The sequence below is a fragment of the Melanotaenia boesemani genome, chromosome 13 (assembly GCF_017639745.1).
Source record: "Melanotaenia boesemani isolate fMelBoe1 chromosome 13, fMelBoe1.pri, whole genome shotgun sequence".
NCBI classification, from domain to species: domain Eukaryota; kingdom Metazoa; phylum Chordata; class Actinopteri; order Atheriniformes; family Melanotaeniidae; genus Melanotaenia; species Melanotaenia boesemani.
The window spans coordinates 28,910,454-28,933,633 of NC_055694.1; the positions used below are offsets into that span (position 1 = coordinate 28,910,454).

Here is a 23,180-nt window from a genome sequence, read left to right on the forward strand (position 1 = left end):
TCCTGTTTCAGCTTTACTCCCTGACCCTGTTTGTGGTCAGAAGGCTGGATGTTACTGTTGGTCCCAAAAACTTGTTTCAAGACTCGAGGTAATGAGTTTCTTAAAGAAAGGGCCCCTGGGTGATACAACGCTCTTCCTCTTTCCCTTCACTGCCTAGACACCTAGACACAGTTAAAGATCTGGCTTTTTAAACATGCTTTTATTTACACAGTGGGTTTTATTACCGTTTGACTTATTTTTTTATGTATTTTATTTGTATTGTTCTGTGAAGCATTTTCTAATTCCATAACAGTAAAAGGTGCAATATAGATGACTATATTATTATTATGTGCAGAGGAGCAAAAAGACAAATACGAGAACAGGAAAACAAGAAGCAAAAATGAATCTTCTGTTAACAGCCAGTTTCCTGCTGCACTCAGCAGATCTAAGCTTCACTGTCTGGTTTCTGTCTTAAATTATCTGACCATCAGTGAAGCAGAGAAAGTTGGCAGTAAAGCTGGATTTTTACTCTCTCAGCGTCTGCACACAGTAGGGCCGGCGTGGCTGATGCTGGTGAAATGTGCTCCAAGTATGCTCCCAGGCTGTGTTCCAAAGGGAATAAGAGTGGCTGTTTTCCAGCTTAAGAAACTGCACGTTTAGCTGTGAATGCCCACGTTAACATGAGAGTTGTTTTTCCCCTTTAATTCAGGATAAAAATTAAATCCTCTTCAAAATGACCTTGTAAACACCTAATTCTAAATGAAAAAGGCCATTAAACTTAAATTCGAAGTAAGTGGCTGATTTATTGTGATTTTAAATCCGAATTGAATAATTCCTTGATCATGTATACGGCCATTCCACTTTAAATGAATTCCAGTTGTTCTGGGCATAATTGTTCCCTTCTCCTGTCGCGACCTCTTCTCCTCCTCATCTGACCAAAGTGAAGTAGTATGCTAGTGTCGAGCTTCAAAACTATAATCAAAATCAGAACAAAATGGTTCTTATGTGGTCTTCCATGTTGTAGATGAAACAAAAAGAAGCAGGAAAATATGTCACATCTGCCTCCTGTCCAATCAAAACCCTTCCCAACTCCCAGATTTAAATAAAGGCGATTAAACATGTTCTCCATGTAAACCTCAATTTGGAATTACGATTTCCATGTAAACACAAATCAGAATATTTAATTATGAATTATTTAATTCTGCATTAAAAAACCCCATGTAACCATGGCGACAGGTTTGCTAAAAGTTTTAGCAATACACACCACACAGCTCTTGTAGTTAGAGCAAAAAAAAAAAAAAAAAAAACAACTCTACTGGACTACACATCACACATCAGAACTATAGTATTCTGCTTCATGTTTGAACGTGAATCATGTCCATGTGGTACTTCCTGTCTGACCTTTAATGTTTTTGTCTTTTCCTTCTGTTTACAGCATTCCAAAGGACATAAGAGTGGCTCTGTTTTCTGGAATGTCAGCTAGGATAAAGCACTCCAAACACAGAGACTCTGTCTTCTCAAAGCTGAAAAACTAAATATACTGAAATCCTGCAGCAGAATGAGTTTCATAATTGATGTTAAATCCTTATTATCTGAGTCATAACAAATTAAAACCCTCTATATTTATTTTATTGTTTGAAGTTCTGAAATTTGACCCGATTATTGTTAAAAAGAAGTTCTGGATTCGCTCTCGTCAACATCCGTCCCTGGTTCTTCAAACCAAGAACATTTCCTGCACTAGAGATTTAGCTGTCCTCTAACTGGTATTACTACAGATCAATGAAGCCAGTGGGAAGTCACATCAGAATTATTTATGTATAACTGACGCTTAAATAAATTTTGAATAATTTCAGTGTCAGAACAACTGGATGTGATTCATACAATCGAATGATTAAGGAGAGTTTATGAGACCTTCTACAGAAGACACCAGACGTTACAAGCATATTGATCAGTTTCTTGTGCCAACATGTTAAAACTCAGATTCAGGGCTGCATGCGGATGGCTCCGTCCAGTCTGATGACCTCCCCGTTAATCATTGGGTTCTCAGCCAACGACGTCACAAGGTGGGCAAACTCTGCGGGGTCTCCGAGGCGGGAGGGAAAGGGCACCTGGCGGGCGAGGAAGGAGCGCACCTTCTCTGGAAGACTGGCGAGGAGAGGAGTGGAGAAGAGTCCTGGAGAAGAATAGAGAATAGAGTTTATTGCTATTTGTCTGATGGCTGAAACTGTCTTCAACCAACATTTAGAATAGAACCAAATAGAACAGAATAGAACAGAATAGAATAGAATAGAATAGAATAGAATAGAATAGAATAGAATAGAATAGACGTTATTGCCATTTGCACAAGTACAAACAGGCACATTGGAATTCTTGTGCATATAAGAAACTAAACATTATAACTACACATAAAACTGCACTGAATTAAAAACAGTAATAATATACACACATTATATATATATATATATATATATATATATATATATATATATATATATATATACATAAATATCAAATGTACAACAGAAAAACAAAACGTTTGCTTTCTCCAGTTTGTGTTGAAGTGTGTCCACTAACCAGGTGCTATGGTGATGACTCTGATGCCCATGGGTGCCAGATCTCGTGCAATGGGGAGTGTCATGCCAACGATGCCGCCTTTAGAAGCAGAATACGCTGCTTGTCCAACCTTAAAAAGTAAAACAGATGGTTATAAGAACATCTACCAGAGTTTTATGTTCATTTAAAACCTACCTGTCCATCAAAAGCTGCAACACTGGCAGTGTTAATGATGCATCCTCTGTGTCCGTCGGCATCAGGCTCATTCTTCCCCATCTCACCAACAGCAAGGCGTATCACATTAAACGTTCCTGCAATATTCACCTGTAGGAAACACCAGCTGATTATTCATTTGTTATGCGAAAATTCATCTTTTACTTTCACATTTGCCAAAACAAAACGTTTGGCACCAGGTCAAATGTAGTTGGCAACCCCTGCCCTAAAGTGTCTATAAGCACTAATATGATGAAACCCCAATGTTTACACTTAGCAGAGGAACCCACCAAGGGTGCCTTTTGAGCCCGTTGGGGGGGCCGCAGCAAAGCTAAATAAAACTTAAAGTTTTTGCACTGCTAGCAAAACATGGTTAAATGTGTGAAAGACAATGAATCAACAACTACTAAAATATAAGACAAGAAAATATGAGGCGTATCTTGCCCTCGGCTTGATCAGGTAATGGTCAAAGAGGGTAATGAAGAAAGACCAGAGTGTGTTATATGTCTCAAAATATCAGCATCTGACAGTATGAAGCCACTTGGAGACTTCTCATCCTGAAGAAAAGCCAGATGATTACTTCAGAAATCAGCTACTTACTTGTTGTACATAGCAGAGCTGTTTTCCTAAAGCAGCATCTGTCTCATCCAAAGCTCAACTCACCTAAAGTACTTTCCAGTTTCCTGGTTTTTCTGACATGGTTTTAACTCTAGTTCTATTTTCCTTGGGAACCGCTGGCCCCACCCCATGCTCAAACCATGGTTGGTTTTATGCTTTAAAAAGTGAGATTCGCACCATAAAATGGATGCCATGTGCAGAATTAGTCATTTTTGGAGTATTATCAGATAATTAGGAGGAAGATTAAAGACGGTGTCACCTTTGCATCCTTATTAGCATGTAAAAGAATTTTGCTGGAGTGGAAATCTCCATTTACCTACAAAGCTTCCTTGTGGGTAAAGGACCTCGTGCTATACCTAGACTCTGAGAAAATTAAGTATATTCTGAGGGGTACACCTGGAAAGTTTGATTCTGTTTGTGGCTGTATGATTAGTTAAATTATAGACATTACAAGACAAATGAAATGCTCACCTCTGTTAACCAACATGTCACCATATCTCGCCTCTCTGTCTCATTTCATCTCATTGACAAGACCACTGCGTTGCATGTTATCTGCTGTGTAATTATTTATTTATCTACTTACAGTAAGAAGGAGGGATATGTATTATTTTTCACTTTAACTGATCTGTGACAAGAATATGTAAGTGAGGGGGGATAAGTGACTTTTGTTGTCTTTGACTTTTGTCTGTGAAATTAATAAAAACATTAAAAAAAAAAAAAAGAATCAAATGAATCCATAAATAAAAATTAACAATAGAAGAAATCAGCCCATGTAATGCTTAGAGAAACTATAAAACACAAAAGAACTACATCTAAGACACACCAGGCCTCAGTTAGCACTTTAAATTAAAAAGTTCAAGCCATGTGTGGAAGGGCTGCAGGAGAAAGCCTCTTCTATCAAACAAAAAAAACATGGCAGCCGGGCTTAGGTTAGCAAAGCTGCATCTGAACAAACCGCAACCTGTTTGCTTGGCTTTTGTTTAACCACCAAACTTCTGAGATGATGAATAAAAACAGTTTCTGCTGTTAAATGTTTTTTTCTACAAACAACTCAAAGTTAAACTGAAGATCTTTACACAACAACAATGTTCCTCCAAGGTTGCAAGTCTCGTAAGGACCCCAGGATGTTCAAGGTGAAAACTAAGTCTTACATTGATCACACGCTGGAAATCCTCCAGACTGTGAGGGGTGTCCTTCTTAAAGTTGTACGTTTTGACGGCTACGGCTATGCCAGCACAGTTAACGGCTAGGTCCAACTTCCCAAATTTCTCTCTGGCCAGAGACACTGCTGATTGCACGTCTGCCTCAGACGTCACCTGGAAACAACAAAGGACCGGTTTCAACCCACACATTTCAAAGGACATTGTGTTATTTTTCGTTTTAGACACTGTCCAAAATAAAACCAGGAAGTGGTGAAGAGTCTGGCATGCCGTGGATAACAGAATACAGGACAGATTTAATGGACCATAAATTTTGTAGCAGGTGAGTGTCATCTGTATGGCTGAAGGACAGGATACAAATGGGAGACATCAGTGCAGCTATGAAAGTTTAGCTCAAAAAAGTTTTATCCAATCCGGAGCCACGACCATAAACTGCCATCAGATTCACAATGAACTCATATTTTCCATAAAATGTCTCAGTTTCGACACCTGATATGTTGTTTATGTTCTATTGGGAACAAAATATGAGTTGATGAGATTTGGAAATCATTGAATTTTGTTTTTATTTACATCTTACATCCTGACATTTTCCCATCTGAGGTTGTATTTCTCTGGTCATTTCAAAAAACATTTAATAGCCACCCCTGAGAAATTATTTCAACCATCTTTAATAAGCTTCAAAGTGAAATGTTTCATGTTAAACTCTGACAGACAACTGATGGACTCACATCTGCTGGAGCAAAGGCACATCGGTCTCCCAGGCTGGCTGCCAGAGTCTGTCCATCAGAGGACGGCAGGTCCACGATGACGGCAGACGCTCCACTCTGAACCAGACGCTCCACAGTGGCCCGCCCCAAACCGGACGCACCCCCCGTCACCAGGCCAACCATACCCTAAAAAAGCAGCACACCCACAGAGAAAAGTAAAAGTAAGAAAAGTAGAATAATCAGAGGGCTGCCATCTGTCAGTCAGCACGTTAGAGGATGGTGATGAATGTGCAAAGCTGAGAAAACTAAAAAATAAATGTATTTAATAGCTCTCCTATGCTGTAGTATGACCGTACTATGGACATGCAGCTCCGGTGGAAAGATGCAATCAAACTGCACTTTTGCAGCCCTCTCCTGGGATGTCTGCATGGAAATGTCTGATGTTTCTCAACATAGTGCCTCCTCAGACTGTAATCTTTAAACATTGCCACACGCTCATTGCAAATTAAACACAAAGGTTTTGCATTTGAATGTGATGGTAAAATAAACATTTGTCAGTCCAGGTGGGGTTAAATCTTGGGTTTTTTTGGGCTGGAGAAAGACAACAAAACGCTGCATTATGGGTTTAAAATCGCTAGGCTAACGAGTTTTACAATCATGGTCCATACTACAGTAGTTCCTCAATCAACGTACAAATTTCTGAAGTCTTTTTTATTATTTATTGATTGATCTATTGGCAGATCCATAGGCTGGTCCACATGGAAGTTGGTTCTGGGCCACATGTGGCGGGCAGGCCACCAGTTGAAGAGCCCTGGTTTCATAGAGATTTATATGTGACAGTAAACCAGGACAAATCAGGTAAAAGTCTGGATGCGGTGAAGACTGATGAACATCGCCTACCCTAACCGGAGCTCGGAGGAACTGCGGCAGGACGGGTGCTTATTTCGCCACAACACCAGGTCTGTTGTAGCTGTTTTAAACAGTGGAGGAGTCTACATCACCACAGCTGCTTATTGTTCAGAAACAACAGAATTGTGCATGTCATTCTGAACATCATTTTAATAATAACAGTTGTTTTGTTGATATCAATGATTTTGTGATAGCTAAAAGCAAAAATCATAATTTGATATGCTGCACATCCTCAATATATTAATTAGTATATTAATCACTTATTGATAATTGTACTAACAGCAGTGATAAAACTGTATTAGAGTAGATGGTTGTCATTCTGAAGAAGTTTCTGGGTCTGCTGGATCTTTAAAAAATATACCAAAAACAAAACTGAGTTAAAAGATCTTTTCTAAACAGTTTAACTTACTGACCCGTTTATGCTGATAATAATAATTAATAATTAAATAAATAAGTAAAATATGCCAAGAAATAAATACAAAATAAATTTATAAAATCTCCATCCATCCATTTTCTGCCACTTATCCTGGGTCGGGTCGTGGGGGCACCCTAAGCGGGGACACCCAGACTTCCCTATGCCGGTCACATGCACCAGCTCATCCGGGGGGGGGGGGGTCCCGAGGCGTTCCAGGGCCAGCTGAGAGATGTGGTCACTCCAGTTGTCATTCCAGCATGTCCTGGATCTTCCCCGGAGCCTCCTCCCGGTGGGACGTGCCTGGAATACCTCACCAGGGAGGCGTCCAGGAGGCATCCTAACCAGATGCCTGAGCCACCTCATCTGGCTCCTCTCGATGTGGAGGAGCAGCGGCTCTACACTAAGCCCCTCCCGGATCGCCGAGCTTCTCACCCTATCTCTAAGGGAGAGCCCGGCCACCCTGCGGAGAAAACTCATTTCGGCCGCTTGTATTCGCAATCTTGTTCTTTCAGTCACTACCCACAGCTCATGACCATAGATGAGGGTAGGAACATAGATCGACCGGTAAATCGAGAGCTTTGCCTTTTGGCTCAGCTCCTTCTTCACCACGACAGACCGATGCAGAGTCCGCATCACTGCAGACGCCGCACCGATCCGCCTGTCGATCTCCCGCTCCATCATTCCTCCACTCGTGAACAAGAACCCGAGATACTTGAACTCCTTTACTTGGGGCAGGACCTCATTCCCGACCCAGAGAAAGCACTCCACCCTTTTCCGACTAAGGACCATGGTCTCGGATTTGGAGGTGCTGATTCTCACTGACTTCACACTCGGCTGCGAATCGCTCCAGTGAGAGCTGAAGATCACGGCCCGAAGAAGCCAACAGAACCACATCATCAACAAAGAGCAGAGACCCAATCCTGAGGCCACCAAACCAGATCCCCTCAAAGCCTTGGCTGCACCTAGGAATTCTGTCCATAAAAGTTATGAACAGAATCAGTGACAAGGGGCAGCCTTGGCAGAGTCCAACCCGCACTGGAAACTAATCCGATTTACAGCCAGCAATGCGGACCAAGCTCTGGCACCAGTCGTACAGGGACTGGACAGCTCATACAAGGAGGTCCGGCACTCCATACTCCCAGAGTACCCCCCACAGGAGCCACCGGAGGACACGGTCAAACACCTTCTCCAAGTCCACAAAGCACATGTAAACTGGTTTGAGCAAACTCCAGTGAGAAGCAGCCAGAGTATTTCTTTTGCCCTGGTGTTACGCCAAGAACTTCATGTCCATCACGGGAACACGCACAGCTCAACAAGCCGAATCTAAGTCATTGTAGTAATTTCTAAATTGTATTACAGCTTAAAATAGAGCCAGTATCCTCTGGAGGTTTTAACGTAAACACTTGATCTAAGAATTTGAGCAACTACTGAATGAAACTGTTTCATTAGGACCAGGGCTGGCCGATACGGCCTGAAAATAACGTTTTTTGTTTTTTTTTAAACTAAATCCGATTTAAAATTTTAATCGATTTTTTCCCCTTTTCTTTCTTAAACACATTTTAAACTTATTAAAAACAAAATTAAACTTAAAGCTTTTGAATGCAAAATGTGTTTTATTTATTTATATGAATAAATGACAGCAAAGAAAGTAAATAACATAATTTTAAAACCGTATTCACCTTCATATATTTCAAAGAGATCTGGGCAACATAACTGCATCTGTGATTTCTTTCCATCTGGGCCCACTTATGCTCGACGCAGACGGACAAGTCCGTCCGTCTTCTGCGTCGGTTATGCACATAATTTGGTCCATTTTCAGGGAGCTTAGCTATCCGTCACTTGACGCAGAAAACAGAACAATACCACCGGAAATCATGGGGCAGTCCTGAGTAGAATAGCTGACATACGACCGGCAAAAGAAACAAACCAGAGAAGAAGAGAATTAGGAAAGGAACAAAAAAGCAGAAGAAGAATGATGACAAGGACAACAACTGTAAAAACTGCACAAGCTTTTGAAGAAAGACTATGCAAATATTTAGGGTGTGTTGGGTGGTTGGAAAACAACTTTACAGCTATCTATTACCGTTGCCAAATGGTGTCTGAAAATGACGTCAACTCACGGAAGTGAACTGTTAACCTAGCACTGCCCACTAGTGGAGGAACTGACTTAACAACCATGGCAGCACAAAACACGCATTGAGGTACAAGGACAGCACCGTATGATAACGTTTGAAAGAGAACCTTGCTATTTATGTTCAAGTGATTCAAATGTGCTGGAACAGGAAACATAGACCCCTTTTCTTTTGTTGAAGGTCTCATTTACATGAGCCACCCCATTCCGAATGGTGCCCTTGTGGTCCCCTGATCAAACATTTTCTAGTCTCGCTCCTGTACAGAGGTCTGTGAGTCTAAACAGCCTAGAAACGAATGAGAAACTATTACATTTAATTTAATTAAATTCCAGGCACCCTGAAGGATCATTAATGGACCTTTTAATGCCCCTGTAGTTTCTCACATGTGGAGCGCGAGGGCAGGTGCTGAGGTTATCTGGAGTTAAACCATAGAAACAAACTTCTAAACTGTGATGAAATCTGACGGAGAAAACGGTTTATTTACATATAAAATAAACTCATTTAATGTTTAACAAGTCGTTTTCCCCCAAAGGAGGTCATAACTGGTTTACAAGCCACAACGTTTGCAGGTTTCATCTGAGTTTTCCTCACCTTCACACACCGAATATTCGCCATCTTGGATCGTGGAAGGCAGCGACGTCACACCAAAGATTGTCTGTATGCCAGATGAGTCACTGCGCCGGTCGAGAGACAGAGAGAGCGAGAGAGAGAGAGAGAGAGAGAGAGAGAGAGAGAGACAGAGAGAGCGAGAGAGAGAGAGAGAGAGAGAGAGAGAGAGAGAGAGAGAGAGAGACAGAGAGAGCGAGAGAGAGAGAGAGAGAGAGAGAGAGAGAGAGAGAGAGAGCGAGAGAGAGAGAGAGAGACAGAGAGAGAGAGAGAGAGAGCGAGAGAGAGAGAGAGAGACAGAGAGAGCGAGAGAGAGAGACAGAGAGAGCGAGAGAGAGAGAGAGCGAGAGAGAGAGAGAGACAGAGAGAGCGAGAGAGAGAGAGACAGAGAGAGAGAGAGGGGGAAAACGCTGTTTAAAAGGCTAAAACCAGTGACGCTCTTGATGTGAGGCTGCAGTGCTAACCATCACACCACCATGTAAATTTATTTTGGTGAATATTTATGGCTGCGACAGCCTGGTGAGCTGTCCAGGGTGTACCTGTCTCTCACCTGCTAAATGCTGGGTTAGTTTCCAGCTTCCCCGCAACCCTTCATTGGATGAAGCGGTATAGATAATGGATGGATGGATTTACTACTTTAACAACAGGCAGAAAATAATTGTTAACTGAAAAACTATCCACTCCACTAACAGAGTTACTGTTGGTGGTGATTTTACCATTTTGAGTGGCAGGATAGATTTCTTTCTCACTTTCATATTCCCTCTTTCAGTCCTTACATTTTGAGTTTTCAAGATCTCATGATCTATTTAACTACCAACCCAAAACACAGTATACTTGGCCTAATGCAAGTTACTTTCAGGTCTCTAGACCGAAATATTTCCATTGGAAATTCAACTGAAATCTTTTCAAAAGTGATTCCTTATGTAATAAAATTCTGTCTCTCTGCTTAAAGGGTCAGCCACAATTAATAAATGGGAGTGGTTCAAATTTAAAGTGAAAAGAATTGCAATTTATGAAGGCAGGGAACTAAATAAGGTAAGAATACAGAAGCAAAGTGACATTATTTCTAAGACTACTTTTTTCTGTAGTTGCTATGTAAGGAAGATAAATAGCAACTTTTTCAGGTACAATCATTGATGAGCTTTATACTGAAAAAGTTGTGGGTGCATTATTCGCTCGAAGTCTGGGTGGATTGAAGAGGGTGAGAAAAGCATTACTTATTTCCTTAATTAAGAAAAGAAGGAGGCAGGACAACAAATCTATTACCAAACTATTGATGATTGTTTATGTGAGGATAAGTTTAACATAGATAATCATATCACAAGTTTTTATAGTTCTGTCTACAAAACATTTTTCTAGAACTGAGTGTGAAGTTTTCATAGATAGAATTAATGACCAGATACCAAAGATTGATGGAAATTTTAAAGCCTTAATATATACACATACATACATACATACATACATACATACATACATAAATACATACATACATACACACACACACATACATACACACATAAATACATACATACATACATACATACATACATACATACATACATACATACATAAATACATACATACATACACACACACACATACATACACACATAAATACATACATACATACATACATACATACATACATACATACATACATACACATACACACATACATACATACATACACACATACATACATACATACATACATACATACACACATACATACATACATACATACATACACACATACATACATACATACATACATACATACAGTAAGTATATCTCAGCCCTAATATCTAAACCAAATAAAGAAAAAATGTTTAGACAGGTGGAGGCCCATCACACTTCACTGTCTTGATTCCAAACTTTTTGTCATGATTTGTGGGTTTTATGTTCTATTGCAGTCTCTTAGTTTATACTCTTTTGTGGCTTTTTTAGTTCTATCTGATGACCTGTCTTATTTATATATATCTATATATCTATATATATAGATATATATTCATATTTCCATCATAAAAGATCTCCTTTAATGGTATTTCAATTTTCAATTGACAACTTAACATCTGTCATCTGGCCGATGCTACCGTTTTTTTTTATCCAAAATTAAGACCAGTGTTGTGGCTCTTTCTCCACAGAACAGTGTCCTTACTGACTTTTCCTCCACACCAGCTTAGCTTCTATTAGCTTAATGAATTTATTCTCCAGTGTATCCAGTTTGACATGAAATACCTCTAAATGTGAAATATTACCACTGCACAACTGTTCCTGCCATTTTCTTGATAACATTCCTGCCAGACTGTACAATATCTTGGCAATTTAACTAAAACTCCAAACTCCAGGTAACACTTCACGAATAGATTGAACAAAGCCAAAATAATTCTTAATATCTGGAGTCAAAGGGATATATCAATATTGGGCAGAGTCATACTATCTATATTTAGTACTTATTTGGAGAATTTATATTATTTAAATAAAAATAAACAATAAGTTATAATTAATTATTTCAACCTATCAGAGCACCACAAGGGACATGGGGTATGGGAGATGTTTGACTTTTGAGTTAAAAATTCATCTTTTAATCTAGTTCAATCCACTTGTTTACTAAATTACATATAACTACCTGTCAAGTAAATAATAAGTAAAAGAAACATTGCAAACAACACACCGTTTATGTAAATATAAATAAAACATAATTAAAATGTAAATGTTTTAGAAAGGACTGTTTCATATTCAGGTTTGAACATCAGGCTTTGGGCTGAGGCTTGAAAACATGGAAAGTTGATTATTTGAAATAGCGTCAGAGTGAGCGCTCTTACTTTTTACTTCTCTTTGCTCTGTCGTCATAGCAACAATCTGACCAATTAATGAGAGTGTCTAGCAACACCTCCTCTGGAGATGACCTCCAATCATAGCAAAGTTAACTTAGTTTCCTCCATTTTATTATTATTATTATTAAATAAAACACTGAAGATTTTCAAGAATCTGTTTAGAATTAAAAACTTGGCAGGACAAGCAGTAATGTGAGGAAAAATTCATTTCCTTTCCTTCCCATAAGAAAAAGGAGGAGGCTTTGGGAATTTCAGTTAGAACTCCTCACTAGAGCAGGGGTGTCCAAACTACGGCCCCTGGGCCATTTGCAGTCTGCAGTCAATGTTTAACTGGCCCGTTGCATGCGATGAGGGCACTGATGCCACAGACACAGCACAGCTGCTTATTTATGTGCAGGGAGCTGAAACTTTGCCGTTACAGAGGAGCTGCTCAAGCTTAAGAGTCATAAAGGCACAGCAACAGGTGAGCACGTTTATGAAGCTGTGTCAGACTCAGCTGACAAGGTGGGACTTAAATAATAAAAGCTTTGTGGAGTTACAACAGAAGGGGCTCCAGCTATGACAGGTGAGCACAAACTAATGGTGTCTGTGATGAAGGGGAGTGGAGGTGGGGCTATTAAAATACACTTTCATTCACCAAAAGCTCTTTGTGCTAAGACAGTCAATCTTGAAAATGTGAAGAACACAGTTGTGAAAACTGTCAACGTAATTTGAGCATGGAGGCTCTACTACAGAGTGTTTCAAGCTTTCCTCTCTGATGTTAATGCTGAATATGGAGAATTTCTCTGCACTCTGATGTGCTCTGGCTAAGTTGCGGCACAGTGCTGCAGCGATTTTATTCTGAAATTGGAAACTGAACAGTTTTTGAAAGAGAAGGACCGACCTTCAATGTAACTTTAATCAAAGTGTATAGTCACAAATACACTACCATTCTAAAGTTTGGGGTCACTTCCCTATTGAATCCCATGGCAAAGTGACCCCAAACTTTTGAATCGTAGTGTAAGTTTAAACACCTTTAAAATGAGAATTCAAATATGCAACTAATACATTTTAAGATTCTTCACAGAACTCATTGTACAACACAACAGATGTCCAGGATGGGTCTGAAATAATCAAATATCTGCTCACATTGTACTGACAACTACCTCCATGCCTTGTGGTCCTGCACACCTGTCCACAGGTTCTGGCTTCATATATGTGAAGACCTGTCAACATGGCTTCACCTTAGGACAACAGAGCCCAGGAGGGAGATAAATGGCAATATAAAATACATCAATACAGTGTTAAATAATTATGTCAACAACTTAAACTGTAAATAAACACATTAAATAAATTTAGTTAATACGTACATATGTCATTAATATTGGAAATGAATGCATCTATGATAAAATATATAACGGATTACCTAAAGTCTTCAGTTTGAAGTTCAACAAATTGTAATTTTTCAAATTCATAATCAAATGTGCTTTTAAATGGTTACATTAGCTTTAAGTAAAAACTTTATTTCACTATTTAATGATTTCATGTTTCTTGAGCTGCATCATGAATTCATTCAAACGGTCACGACCCAAATAAAAAAATTCCTGCAGAGCTCCAACATATTTCGTGGCAGGATTTATCCAGGTGTTCGATGGCCAAACCCATTTGTTACTGCAGTTTTTTTAAAAAAATTCATCATGTGCTGCAGCAGTGAAAATACATTTTTAAATAAAATGAAATATTTAAATGAAATCAATACATTTCATCATTTATTCATCTGTGCATTTCTCATTCCAATAAAGTGACATTTCAGTGCCGTTTTTAATGCATTGTGGCACTTTTCTGCCTCCATACATATAAACTAAAAGATGCAGTGTTGTTTATCTGTGACCTTATTTACTGATGATACAACAGATTTTTTTAAAGTTCTGATCAAACTTAATTTGTTTTACATGGCTGTCAAATTTAAGCGTGCCGGTTATTCGGGGAGGTTCAAGTCATGTTTTAGTCAAACTTAATATAAAACGAATTCACATCTGGAGTTCTCTGTAAAGCATGAATCTGATCTGTACTGAAGGTATAAAAACTATGAATAAAATTACTGTAAAAGGAAGACTAACATCTTCAGAGTGAATTAAAACTCTTTGTTTCCAGTGAAAGTCAAGACACGGACACCACAGGTACATTTTTTTTTTTTTTTTTTACTAAAAGAATAAATTTTATTTCAGCACTGTAAGTCATTTCCCAACCAGTACAAACATGACTGCCATCTTTGTCTCTTTCTGGACCTTCTTTCTGTCCCTCAGTGAGATCAGACCACCAACAGTCAGACAAAACAGAAAAAAATAATTAGAACAATAAAAATCAAATTTAAAAAAAGCTTTCTTTTCTCACCTTTCCACAGACCAACTGGTGCTTCTATAATGCTAACGATGACAAATTATACCAACCATAATTATGACAGCAATAATGATGATGATAATATTTCTATAACAATTATGTTATGGATACTTTAACCATTTTTTTTGTTGTTTTGTTTTGTTTTTTTTTTCTCCGCTGCACAAAGTTTGGGAGGGGGGCTAAGTACTCATGTATCAACGTGACTAATGCTCTCAAAAAACAGACGGGGGTCCTGGAGTTTAGAACTCAGTGGGTGGAGGGGGGAGTGGGTGGTGTAGAGACAGACTGAAATTAGGGACCTTCATCCAAAGAGGACAAGAATACAACGACAGGAAGAAAACCTCAGAGGATTCATGTTCTCCCATTCCACAAAGCAGGGAGGGACAGGGGCTTTTTTATGGCTTCGTGGAGAAAAACATCTAATAGGCTCCTTGTTTTCCACCTAAAACCAACATTTAATATCAACTTCTATCCAAACTGGATGAAGTGTCCAAACACAGAACTTGTCTTTGATAAACAAACATTTACTTCACATCCTTCAGTCAGATTCAACATTTTTAAGCCATTTTCTTCTGGTCACTTTTCAGGTCATCAGCTGCTTCTGACTTCAGATCAACAGGAAAACAAACTGTCTGGAGGAAGATTCACCCTCTGTCCTCTAACAGCAGGACAAGACAGAGTCCTGGAGACAAAATTCAACATTTACAGGGAAACCCCCCCCTGCACAGCTGAACGGGTGTCAGATGCTGGATTCAGGAAGTAAACATCGATCTTCCCACAGCTCCTGAATACAACTCACACACAGACCCAAACCTGCCTGTTTATCATGTGACTTCCTTTCCCCGTCTGTCTCCACGGCCACCAGAAATACAACACCCACAGATTGTCAGACATATGCTGAAACATCTTTTCTTTAATTCATCAGACAACTTCGTATTGGAGCTCAAAATTTCAGGGTGGGTACGTATATTTTTTTTCTTTTTTGGGAAGGGGGGGGTACTATGGTTCTGGACTCTTCCAGAAGTCCTGCAGCTTTGTGCAGAGTCGAGCTTGGAATAAAAACAAGTTAAATTTTCATCAGGGACAAAACGAAACAAAGTGCAGACGACGTCTTGGATGAAAAACAGGGTGAAATATTTACGTCCATATAGAATAAATGGTGAAGATAACGGCCAGGTAACATACAGGTAAAAAGTTAGACCTCTAGCGGGCTAAGCGTGTCTCAGTGCTAACTGAAGCCATGTAGAAGGTTAGAAGATCAAAAATAGTTAAAACATCATCATTTCCACAACTGGATTAACTGGTTTCATTTTTTCTTTTTCACGCTGGCTAGATACAAACAGAAACTGATTATCAAAGTTTATAGAGCCTGTTAGCGGGGGGGGGCATAGAACCATGGGATGACCGAGATGCCTGGGGAAGGGTGGGGGGTGGGGGTGGGGGGGGGGGGGGTGTACAGTTTAAATGGCAGCTAAAAGTGACTGTGGGAAGGGAAGGGGGAGGGGGGTGGTTGGTGTTTTAGGGCAAATAAGTGAAGGTGGGGGTGGGGGGTTGAAAGCATAGAAAAAAAAGTAATTTATCATAAACCTATTTCACTAAAACAAAAACTTTGTTTTCCCAAAAACTATCTAACTCATGATTTAACATCCAAGTGTGTGTGTGGAGGGCCGACACCAGCCGACCGGTTCTGACCATCTGGTTCTGACCCGTCCATGGAGACAGTTCGTCAGCAGAATCTGTTACCAAATTATCTCTAAAGGTAAAACTTGATTTCATAAATGCTGCTGGTAACAAATACAACTGAAACTGTCTGTGTGTGTATGTATGTGTGTGTGTGTGTGTGTGTGTGTGTATGGCGAGCAAATTGTGAGAGGGCGTCGTACTCCAGACCGTGGTCTGGTTCGCCGTGTAGGAGCCATCTTCTAGTTGTTGTAATACGAGTATTTGTCCTTAGATCTGTTAATGTGACTCTAGTGATCCTAGAGGTAGTATCGGCCGGTGGAGTGAGCTTCTCTAGCCTGGTTTTTACATCCTGTGTTTGGGCTCCACGCTGTTTCCTGCTCTAAGCCTTATTAACGTCTGCACAACTATAAGATCCAATCAATAACACCTAAAAAAGTCTGATCAATAAAGGCTGAAAACGTCCGATTAATAACAGCTGAAAACATCCAATATATAGCGTCTGAATCTCTGCTGTCTGATGGCATCAGAAACAGCACAGCTGAGCGCAGGCCGAGGCTCAGGGCTGAGGGGGTGTCTGATGAGATTACAGTAACAGATATAGTCAGGATTTCTCCTCTAAAACCACGTTTCAGACGAGTCATGTCAACTTTGTGGCACATAAAGAGTGACATCACCAACAAGGTGGAAAGTTTAAGGTGCTTTTTGTTGACGTTTTCCTGGAATCAGCTGATTCCAGGTGCTAGTGGAAAGTTTAGAGATACTGAGCATTTCTCAGGCAGCATCTGCCTGTCAACTACTTTCACACCTGCAGATGAGCTTCCAGTTACCTGGAAGAAGGATGAACTTCCATTTCTGTGTCAGATTACACCTATCGGGGTCAAAATGGGGGAGGGGGGTTTATAAGTGCTCTAATAAAACATCAGCAGAGAGTCAAAATTCCTGCTGCTCTAAAGTGACACACCAGAGATGTGCAGGGCTGAAAGCTGTCCAAACAGCTGCCCCATCAGAGGATGAGGAGGAGAGGGAGGGGGCTTCTTAAAATAACTTTATACAACTCTGAAATGATTCCTGGAGTCTCTGACGTGGACGACGTATACTCTCTCTGGTGGAAGATTTGTCTGCCTGGCAGCAGTTTTCCCACCCTCTCCGTCCATGGTCTACCCCACGTGGCAGCGTTAATCCTTTGTTTTTGGCCTCGGGTCATGAAGGTGCCACAGCGTTTTCATTCCAGCGGGGGAAGGACCGTCCAGTGTGGCTGAAAATCTAAAACAAAGTGCTTCTCTGTGTGAAACCACTCTGTTCACATTCTGCCGTCTATAATAAAGTTTAAACGCAGCTCTACGTGTCATGGAGGACACGCCGTCAGTTAGCTGGACACACAGGGGCTTTTTGTGATTTATTCTCTTTAAATACAACGTTAAGTGCTTCTGCTGGGTTAATACAATCAAAGCTTTGGGACAAAAGGGACATTAATGTTGCATACTTCAGGGCTTAAGGTGCATAAATTCATGGGGTCTCTGAGCACAGCTGAGCTCTGCTACACAGCTCAGAATAAATCTGCACACTATAATTGTTAAGTGCTCCAGTCATCAATAATAAATCAATATTCAATTTAACTAAAGGGGTTTGTGTGTGTGTGTGGCTGTGTGTGTGTGTTATGTTTTTTTTTGTTAGTTTTGTTTTTGTTTTTTGGAGGAGGAGGGAGGCTGTCACTGCACAGAATGGTACACCATCCTGTCCAGAGTCATTCTAAACGTCTCATCAATAAACAACTACTGACCACAGCAACCAGGCCCAGCAGCTGTAACCGTGGTAACCACCTCCACTCAGTCACCACAGGCTTAATTTTGCGTCGGTGTGCAGTGACTTAATGGGACCATTAAAACCTGTAAGAAGGTAAAACTGTACAGATTCCCCAACTAAACATCCAGTTCATTTCAGTGGAGGGGGTGAGAAGGATTGGTACTTACTCTGCTCTGAATATGGGTAGGTGAAGCTTGGGATTTTCTTTGGGGGGAGAGCTATGCTTTTGTACTCATGGAAAACCTTGAATGTAAAATCACATGAGAAACTCAAAGGGGGCAACAGTTCACTGCTTTGATCTGTCAGATGGAGCAGGAGACAAGATGATGGGGGGGCGGGGCGGGCTATTTCTGCTCCATGTGACAGCATGCACAGCTAACAGAACGGGCTACAAAAACAGGGAAAGGCAGTCGAACACAGAAAACTCTCTGAGAGCAGTGCATTCTGGCAGTGATGCCATCACTCCTCTTTCTGTAGTGCTCCATCTGATGGGCAGTCGTCAAGGCAACAGGGGGGCTCCACCTCTGCCCCCTCTGATTGGTTGTCTCTGCTGGCTAAGGCACATGGATTTGGCTGGGCCAGAAGGGCCAGCTCCAGAGGCTGGCTGATGGAGGCCATGGAGCCGCCGTTCAGCTGCTGAGCTGCAGTCTCTGGCGTGGACACCGCTTCCTCCGATGGCTTCGGGGGGCTGCTGGAGGGAGGGGATGTCGACGTCTAATTTGGAGAAAGGACAGAAGGTGAGATGAGGAAACAGGGCGAGGTCACATATTGAGGTAGAGCAGAGTTCTGGTTCCGAGTGTCGTACCTGAGGTCTGCTGCCGACCTTTTTCCCTCCCTTCATTTTAGCTGGAATTTCCTTTCCTCTCCTGAAGAGAGGAAACATGTTCAGAGAGCAGTTCACACTCAACTCCGCTAAAAACACAAGTCACACACTGAGTAAGTGCAGATGGGCCCAGGTGTGTCATGCTGCCAGCAGTGGCCAACCCTCTAACTGGCAGCAAAGGTTCCTCTACATGTACATTTCTCTGTTTCCATGGAGACAAGTTAAATTATGATCATCATAAAAATACTTCATGTAAACAATCCACTTCTACACGAAATTCTGATCTGATCAACGTTTCCTTTCCATCAGAGGGTTATTCCAATTGTTCTGATCACCGTGCATGTAAATAGACTTTCCGAATATTTACCTGTTACGTTACCTGTACATCAACATAATACCAAATTTTGTGACTTGTATTACACTGTTTGTTTTACTCAATGTTTATTTAAATAAATAAATAAAAAGTTACGTATAGAGGAAGTCACAGCATGACCAAAACTAAACTGATCAGTTTGTGATACAAAAACATGGCGTCAGATTTTAAAGCAATATAAACGAGCCTGGCTGAAGAAATGTTGCTCATGTAAACATGTAGACATGACAGAGGCATTTTTAGACCTAACCAACTCCTGCTTATATCCTCAGACCAACTCAACTCCTCTGAGACTAAAGTTATGAAGATATGTATCACTACCAAATGTCTCGCACTGAAATGTTTAGACTGATGATAAAAACTGGTTCAGCATCAACTACACCACAGATATGCTCCAACTCATATGTCCAGTCTAAATTGGTAAAGAATGTTTATTGTTCTCACCCTCTTCCTGCTCCTACTGAGACCACCTGCATGCTGAAGCCCCCTCTCCCTCGAACTGGTTTGTTCCCAGCCCACTGGCCCACCACCATTCCAGCTATCTCCAGTTTCCCTCCTTGTGGGGGGATGGACTGAATTCCTGAACAGAGAGGAAAAGAAGGTCAGATCCGTCTGCTGGAAAAATCTCCAGATTAATTCATCTTCAAAGATGTTTACCGTGTTTCCCGTCAGTAAACAAAAACTTGACCTGTGAACAGTTTGAGCCATAGATTCGATTTGGCTTCTAGTGAGTAACCTTCCAATTATTCTGGACCAGGATTTGCCCTGTGGCTCGCATATAAAACAAGTTTCTAGAACCACCTTCGTACACCTGCGTAATATTGATAAAATGAGTGACACCCTGTATCAAAATTATGCAAAAGCACCACCAAAGCGACAAAGAGGGGTCTTTGGCTATCAGACGCCTCTCTTGTGGAACCAGCTACAAGTCTGGGTTCAGGAGGCAGACACTCTCGCTACCTTTAAGATCAAGCTTAAAACCTTCCTTTTTGATTAATATTAAGCTGGATTTGTACTCACGTGGCATCTATGTAAGGCCGGTAGGTACTGTAGTCTTTGCGAAGGCCCACATCAGGTCTGGAAGACCTATTGTGACCTTATAGTTAGGGGTGGTGAGCCATCCCTTAGTAAAGCTGTCATAGGCTTGCTCCTCATTTCCACTGGGTGTGTGTGCGCCACGTTACGGCTGTGCCACGGTTTTGTTCCGACCTATGTGGTGCAGTAATCTACACCGGGAGCGTGTCAGGCGTGGAGCGCCCCCAGTTGCAGTCCACCTAGCAGGATCCTCGAGATCACGAAATCACAGGAGAAACCGAGACCCCCTGACAGGTTCAACACGTAATGGTTCAGCAGTGCACATCGCCACAGGGGCTTTTATTTTGAAAAATACTGGAAGCTTTTACACTGCTCCTGTGTCTGATTTCCTGTCTGCCCCGATCTGAACTGCTGGATTTGACGCATTCTGGATGAGTGCTTCATCAAAACCAGACTCGGCGCGTAGGTTTAGTGGAGAGCCGTGACAAGGCGCTTCTGGGACGCTTCTGATACGCGCTGCGGCGCCCCCGGTGGAAATCAAACCACTGACTAAAAGGGCTGCAAGTAGCAGCAAAGGCCGCAGCGCGGTGGTAATGTGGCTAACACGCACCCAGTGGTATGACTGCTGAGGGACATGATGCACTGAGTGCTTCCTTCTCTTTTTTCTATCTCTGCTCTTTGGTTTTCATGTATAAACCTGTCAGTATTGGCATCAATAACTTGTATTTCTCCTCTTCTCTTTCAGCAGGTCTCCTTGGATGAAAGTTGCAACGCCTGTTGGTCTCTTTCCTGCCCTCTCCACCCCAACAGGTCAAGGCAGATGGCCGCCCTCCGTGAGTCGGGTTCTGCTGGAAGATTTTTGTTTTCTTCTTCAAAAGGTAGTTTTTTATCCCTTTTCCATTGTCACCTGCCGCCATGCAGCTCAGGATGGAGGATTAAATTGAAGTCAAGATTCAATCCAATCCAGTGCTTTCCTTAGCTAGGCTATTATTTTTTATGAACTGGCTTGTATGAACACTGAATAAATACAATGAATTGGTTCTAATTATTTCTGTAAAGTGCCCTGTAATTAACAATAAGATGGCTTCTTCCTTAAGGTTTTATCTGTAAATGTTTGGACATCATGTGTCTTCCCGTCTCTGTGGACCAGAACAGGCCACTCGGCAGTCTAAAAGGTGGTCTTCATCATGATTTTAGATTCTGTGACTTCCTGGAAAACTCTGACGGGCAAGATTAATTCTGCATGTATGAGCAGAGCAGATGTAGGCTGGTGGACAGTAGGGGTGTGCCATCTTAGGTGCCTCACGATTCAAGGTGTTTCGATCCAATTGTCAGGATTATCAATGCATCTTTTTCCTCATTCAGGTTGACTTTTCTTTTATAAAATCACCAAACATTGGTATTTCTGCTTTTTTTCGTTTCACGTAAAAACAAATGCCTGCAGCTCAGGTGAAAATGTGTGTACCTGGAAAAGCTCTTGGTCTGTGTTGGGCAGGGTGATGAGGATGATGAGGGTGATGATGTGGAGGGATCCCTCCCATGGGGCGGGGTGGGTAGAGAGGAGGCATGGCATAGAACGGGGACACCATGGCGGGAGAGAGGAAGGCAGGAGGTGGAAGAGGAGGAGGAGGAGGAGGAGGGCGGGACAGGTTGATGCCTTCTAGGATGGCTTGACGCATCTTCTCCACCTTTGACACCAGCTCCTCCTGCAGATCAGAGATGAAGAGTTTAACCAGAGAAACTTTGAAATCTCGAGTCTGCTATAACAGCTTCATCCATCAGCTGATCCACATTAAGCTTGTGAAAATTTAATTTAATTTCTTAACATGTTCAGTTTTAAACTGCACCATGTTCCCTTGTTTCGCCATGTTAATAACATGAGAAGGCGCAGACTCGGCTTCGTACCTGACCCTCACACATGTCCAGCAGAGCGGCCCGGTCGCGGCCGGCCCGAGCCAGTTTGCTCTGAAACAGCTTGCCGTCGAAGAAGCCCCAAGGGCAGCAGTGTTCCCATGGCAACGGCTGGCCGCAGACATCGTTGATGAATAATGCTGTGTCAACGCCAGCCATGAAGAGAGCAGCCAGCTGCACGCCGCGGGCATCCACCTTTTCCACCTGACAGGAAGGACACATGGCGGCATTTAAAAAAAGGAAAGATGAAAAAATTAAGGTAGAATCGGTTGGCAGCACTTCTTCGTTAACGCTTAAAACTCCAAGACATATTTTACTTTTTTTTCTCAAAAATATAAAACTGCATGTAGAAGCTCAAGCCATTTAATCCCAGTTAACATCCAGATATTTTTTTCAGGACAGCTTCAGTTGTCCTATTATGAAGCTAAAATTATGTAAAAATGAACGTATCAATAGATAACGACAAACCAAAACAACAAAACAGAATTTAATACTAAGACAAGGCAAGTTCATTTCTATAGCTCATTTCATGTACAGGACAACTCAGAGTTCATCATATAAAAAATTAAAAAGCATTACAGGTGGTGCAAAGAAAGCATTCAGAAGTAGTAAAAGGCAGCAACTAACAGTACTCGAAGGAGTCTGCTACGCACACACACTCACTAAAACACACACGCGCAGAAATCACTGCTAGTCAAGATATGTATTAGAAATATATGCATTTTTCTTGCATGACAATTATACTAACATCACTAAATCAATATTAGATTATGAATTGATCAAACTTAACATTCATTAAGAGCAGTCTGATGAGTCTGAAAGTAAATGTCATGGCAACCCTGGAACCAGGAGGGGAGCTCTGCTTGAACCAACAAAGTCTAAAGAAAGCAGCAGGCCGAGGGTCTGATCAGGAAACGGAGACAGAAACTCGGTGTTTTCACGGTTCGAGGCTTTTATGGTCATCAATGTACAATACCGAAGCTGACAAACGCAAAGAGTGTGTGAACATCTGTCGTCCAGGTAACGGCAGAGAGAGAACATTGT

At 41.3% G+C, this 23,180-nt stretch overlaps 2 protein-coding genes across 2 annotated transcripts in view; both read right to left on the minus strand.

Annotated features, from left to right (window-relative positions):
- Positions 1 to 1,140: 1,140 nt before the first annotated feature.
- Positions 1,141 to 9,372, minus strand: hsd17b10 (hydroxysteroid (17-beta) dehydrogenase 10). The gene is made up of 6 exons (XM_042004813.1): positions 9,278 to 9,372; positions 5,252 to 5,416; positions 4,515 to 4,679; positions 2,728 to 2,856; positions 2,554 to 2,662; positions 1,141 to 2,152 (listed from the first exon to the last, which is right to left on the minus strand). The coding sequence occupies exons 1-6, from the start codon at positions 9,299 to 9,301 to the stop codon at positions 1,962 to 1,964; spliced, it is 783 nt and encodes a 260-aa protein (XP_041860747.1). The 5' UTR covers positions 9,302 to 9,372; the 3' UTR covers positions 1,141 to 1,961.
- Positions 9,373 to 14,660: 5,288 nt separating this feature from the next.
- Positions 14,661 to 23,180, minus strand: part of fam120c (family with sequence similarity 120C) — a 28,958-nt gene continuing 20,438 nt past the window's right edge. Inside the window, exons 13-17 of the mRNA XM_042004799.1 lie at positions 22,131 to 22,340; positions 21,691 to 21,931; positions 19,635 to 19,770; positions 18,800 to 18,860; positions 14,661 to 18,708 (exon numbers count right to left, since the gene is read on the minus strand). Of these exons, the coding sequence (XP_041860733.1) occupies positions 18,454 to 18,708; positions 18,800 to 18,860; positions 19,635 to 19,770; positions 21,691 to 21,931; positions 22,131 to 22,340 (903 nt within the window). The 3' untranslated portion in view covers positions 14,661 to 18,453. The remainder of the gene's footprint in view (positions 18,709 to 18,799; positions 18,861 to 19,634; positions 19,771 to 21,690; positions 21,932 to 22,130; positions 22,341 to 23,180) is intronic.

Bases quoted from the DNA above. Each gene is read 5' to 3' on its own strand.
- hsd17b10 (XM_042004813.1), bottom strand. From the start codon at position 9,301: ATGGCGAATATTCGGTGTGTGAAG. The intron at 5,417-9,277 runs GTGAGGAAAACT...CTGCTTTTTTAG, and splicing joins CGAATATTCGGTGTGTGAAG to GGTATGGTTGGCCTGGTGAC. The intron at 2,663-2,727 runs GTAGGTTTTAAA...TTACTTTTTAAG, and splicing joins TTGCAGCTTTTGATGGACAG to GTTGGACAAGCAGCGTATTC.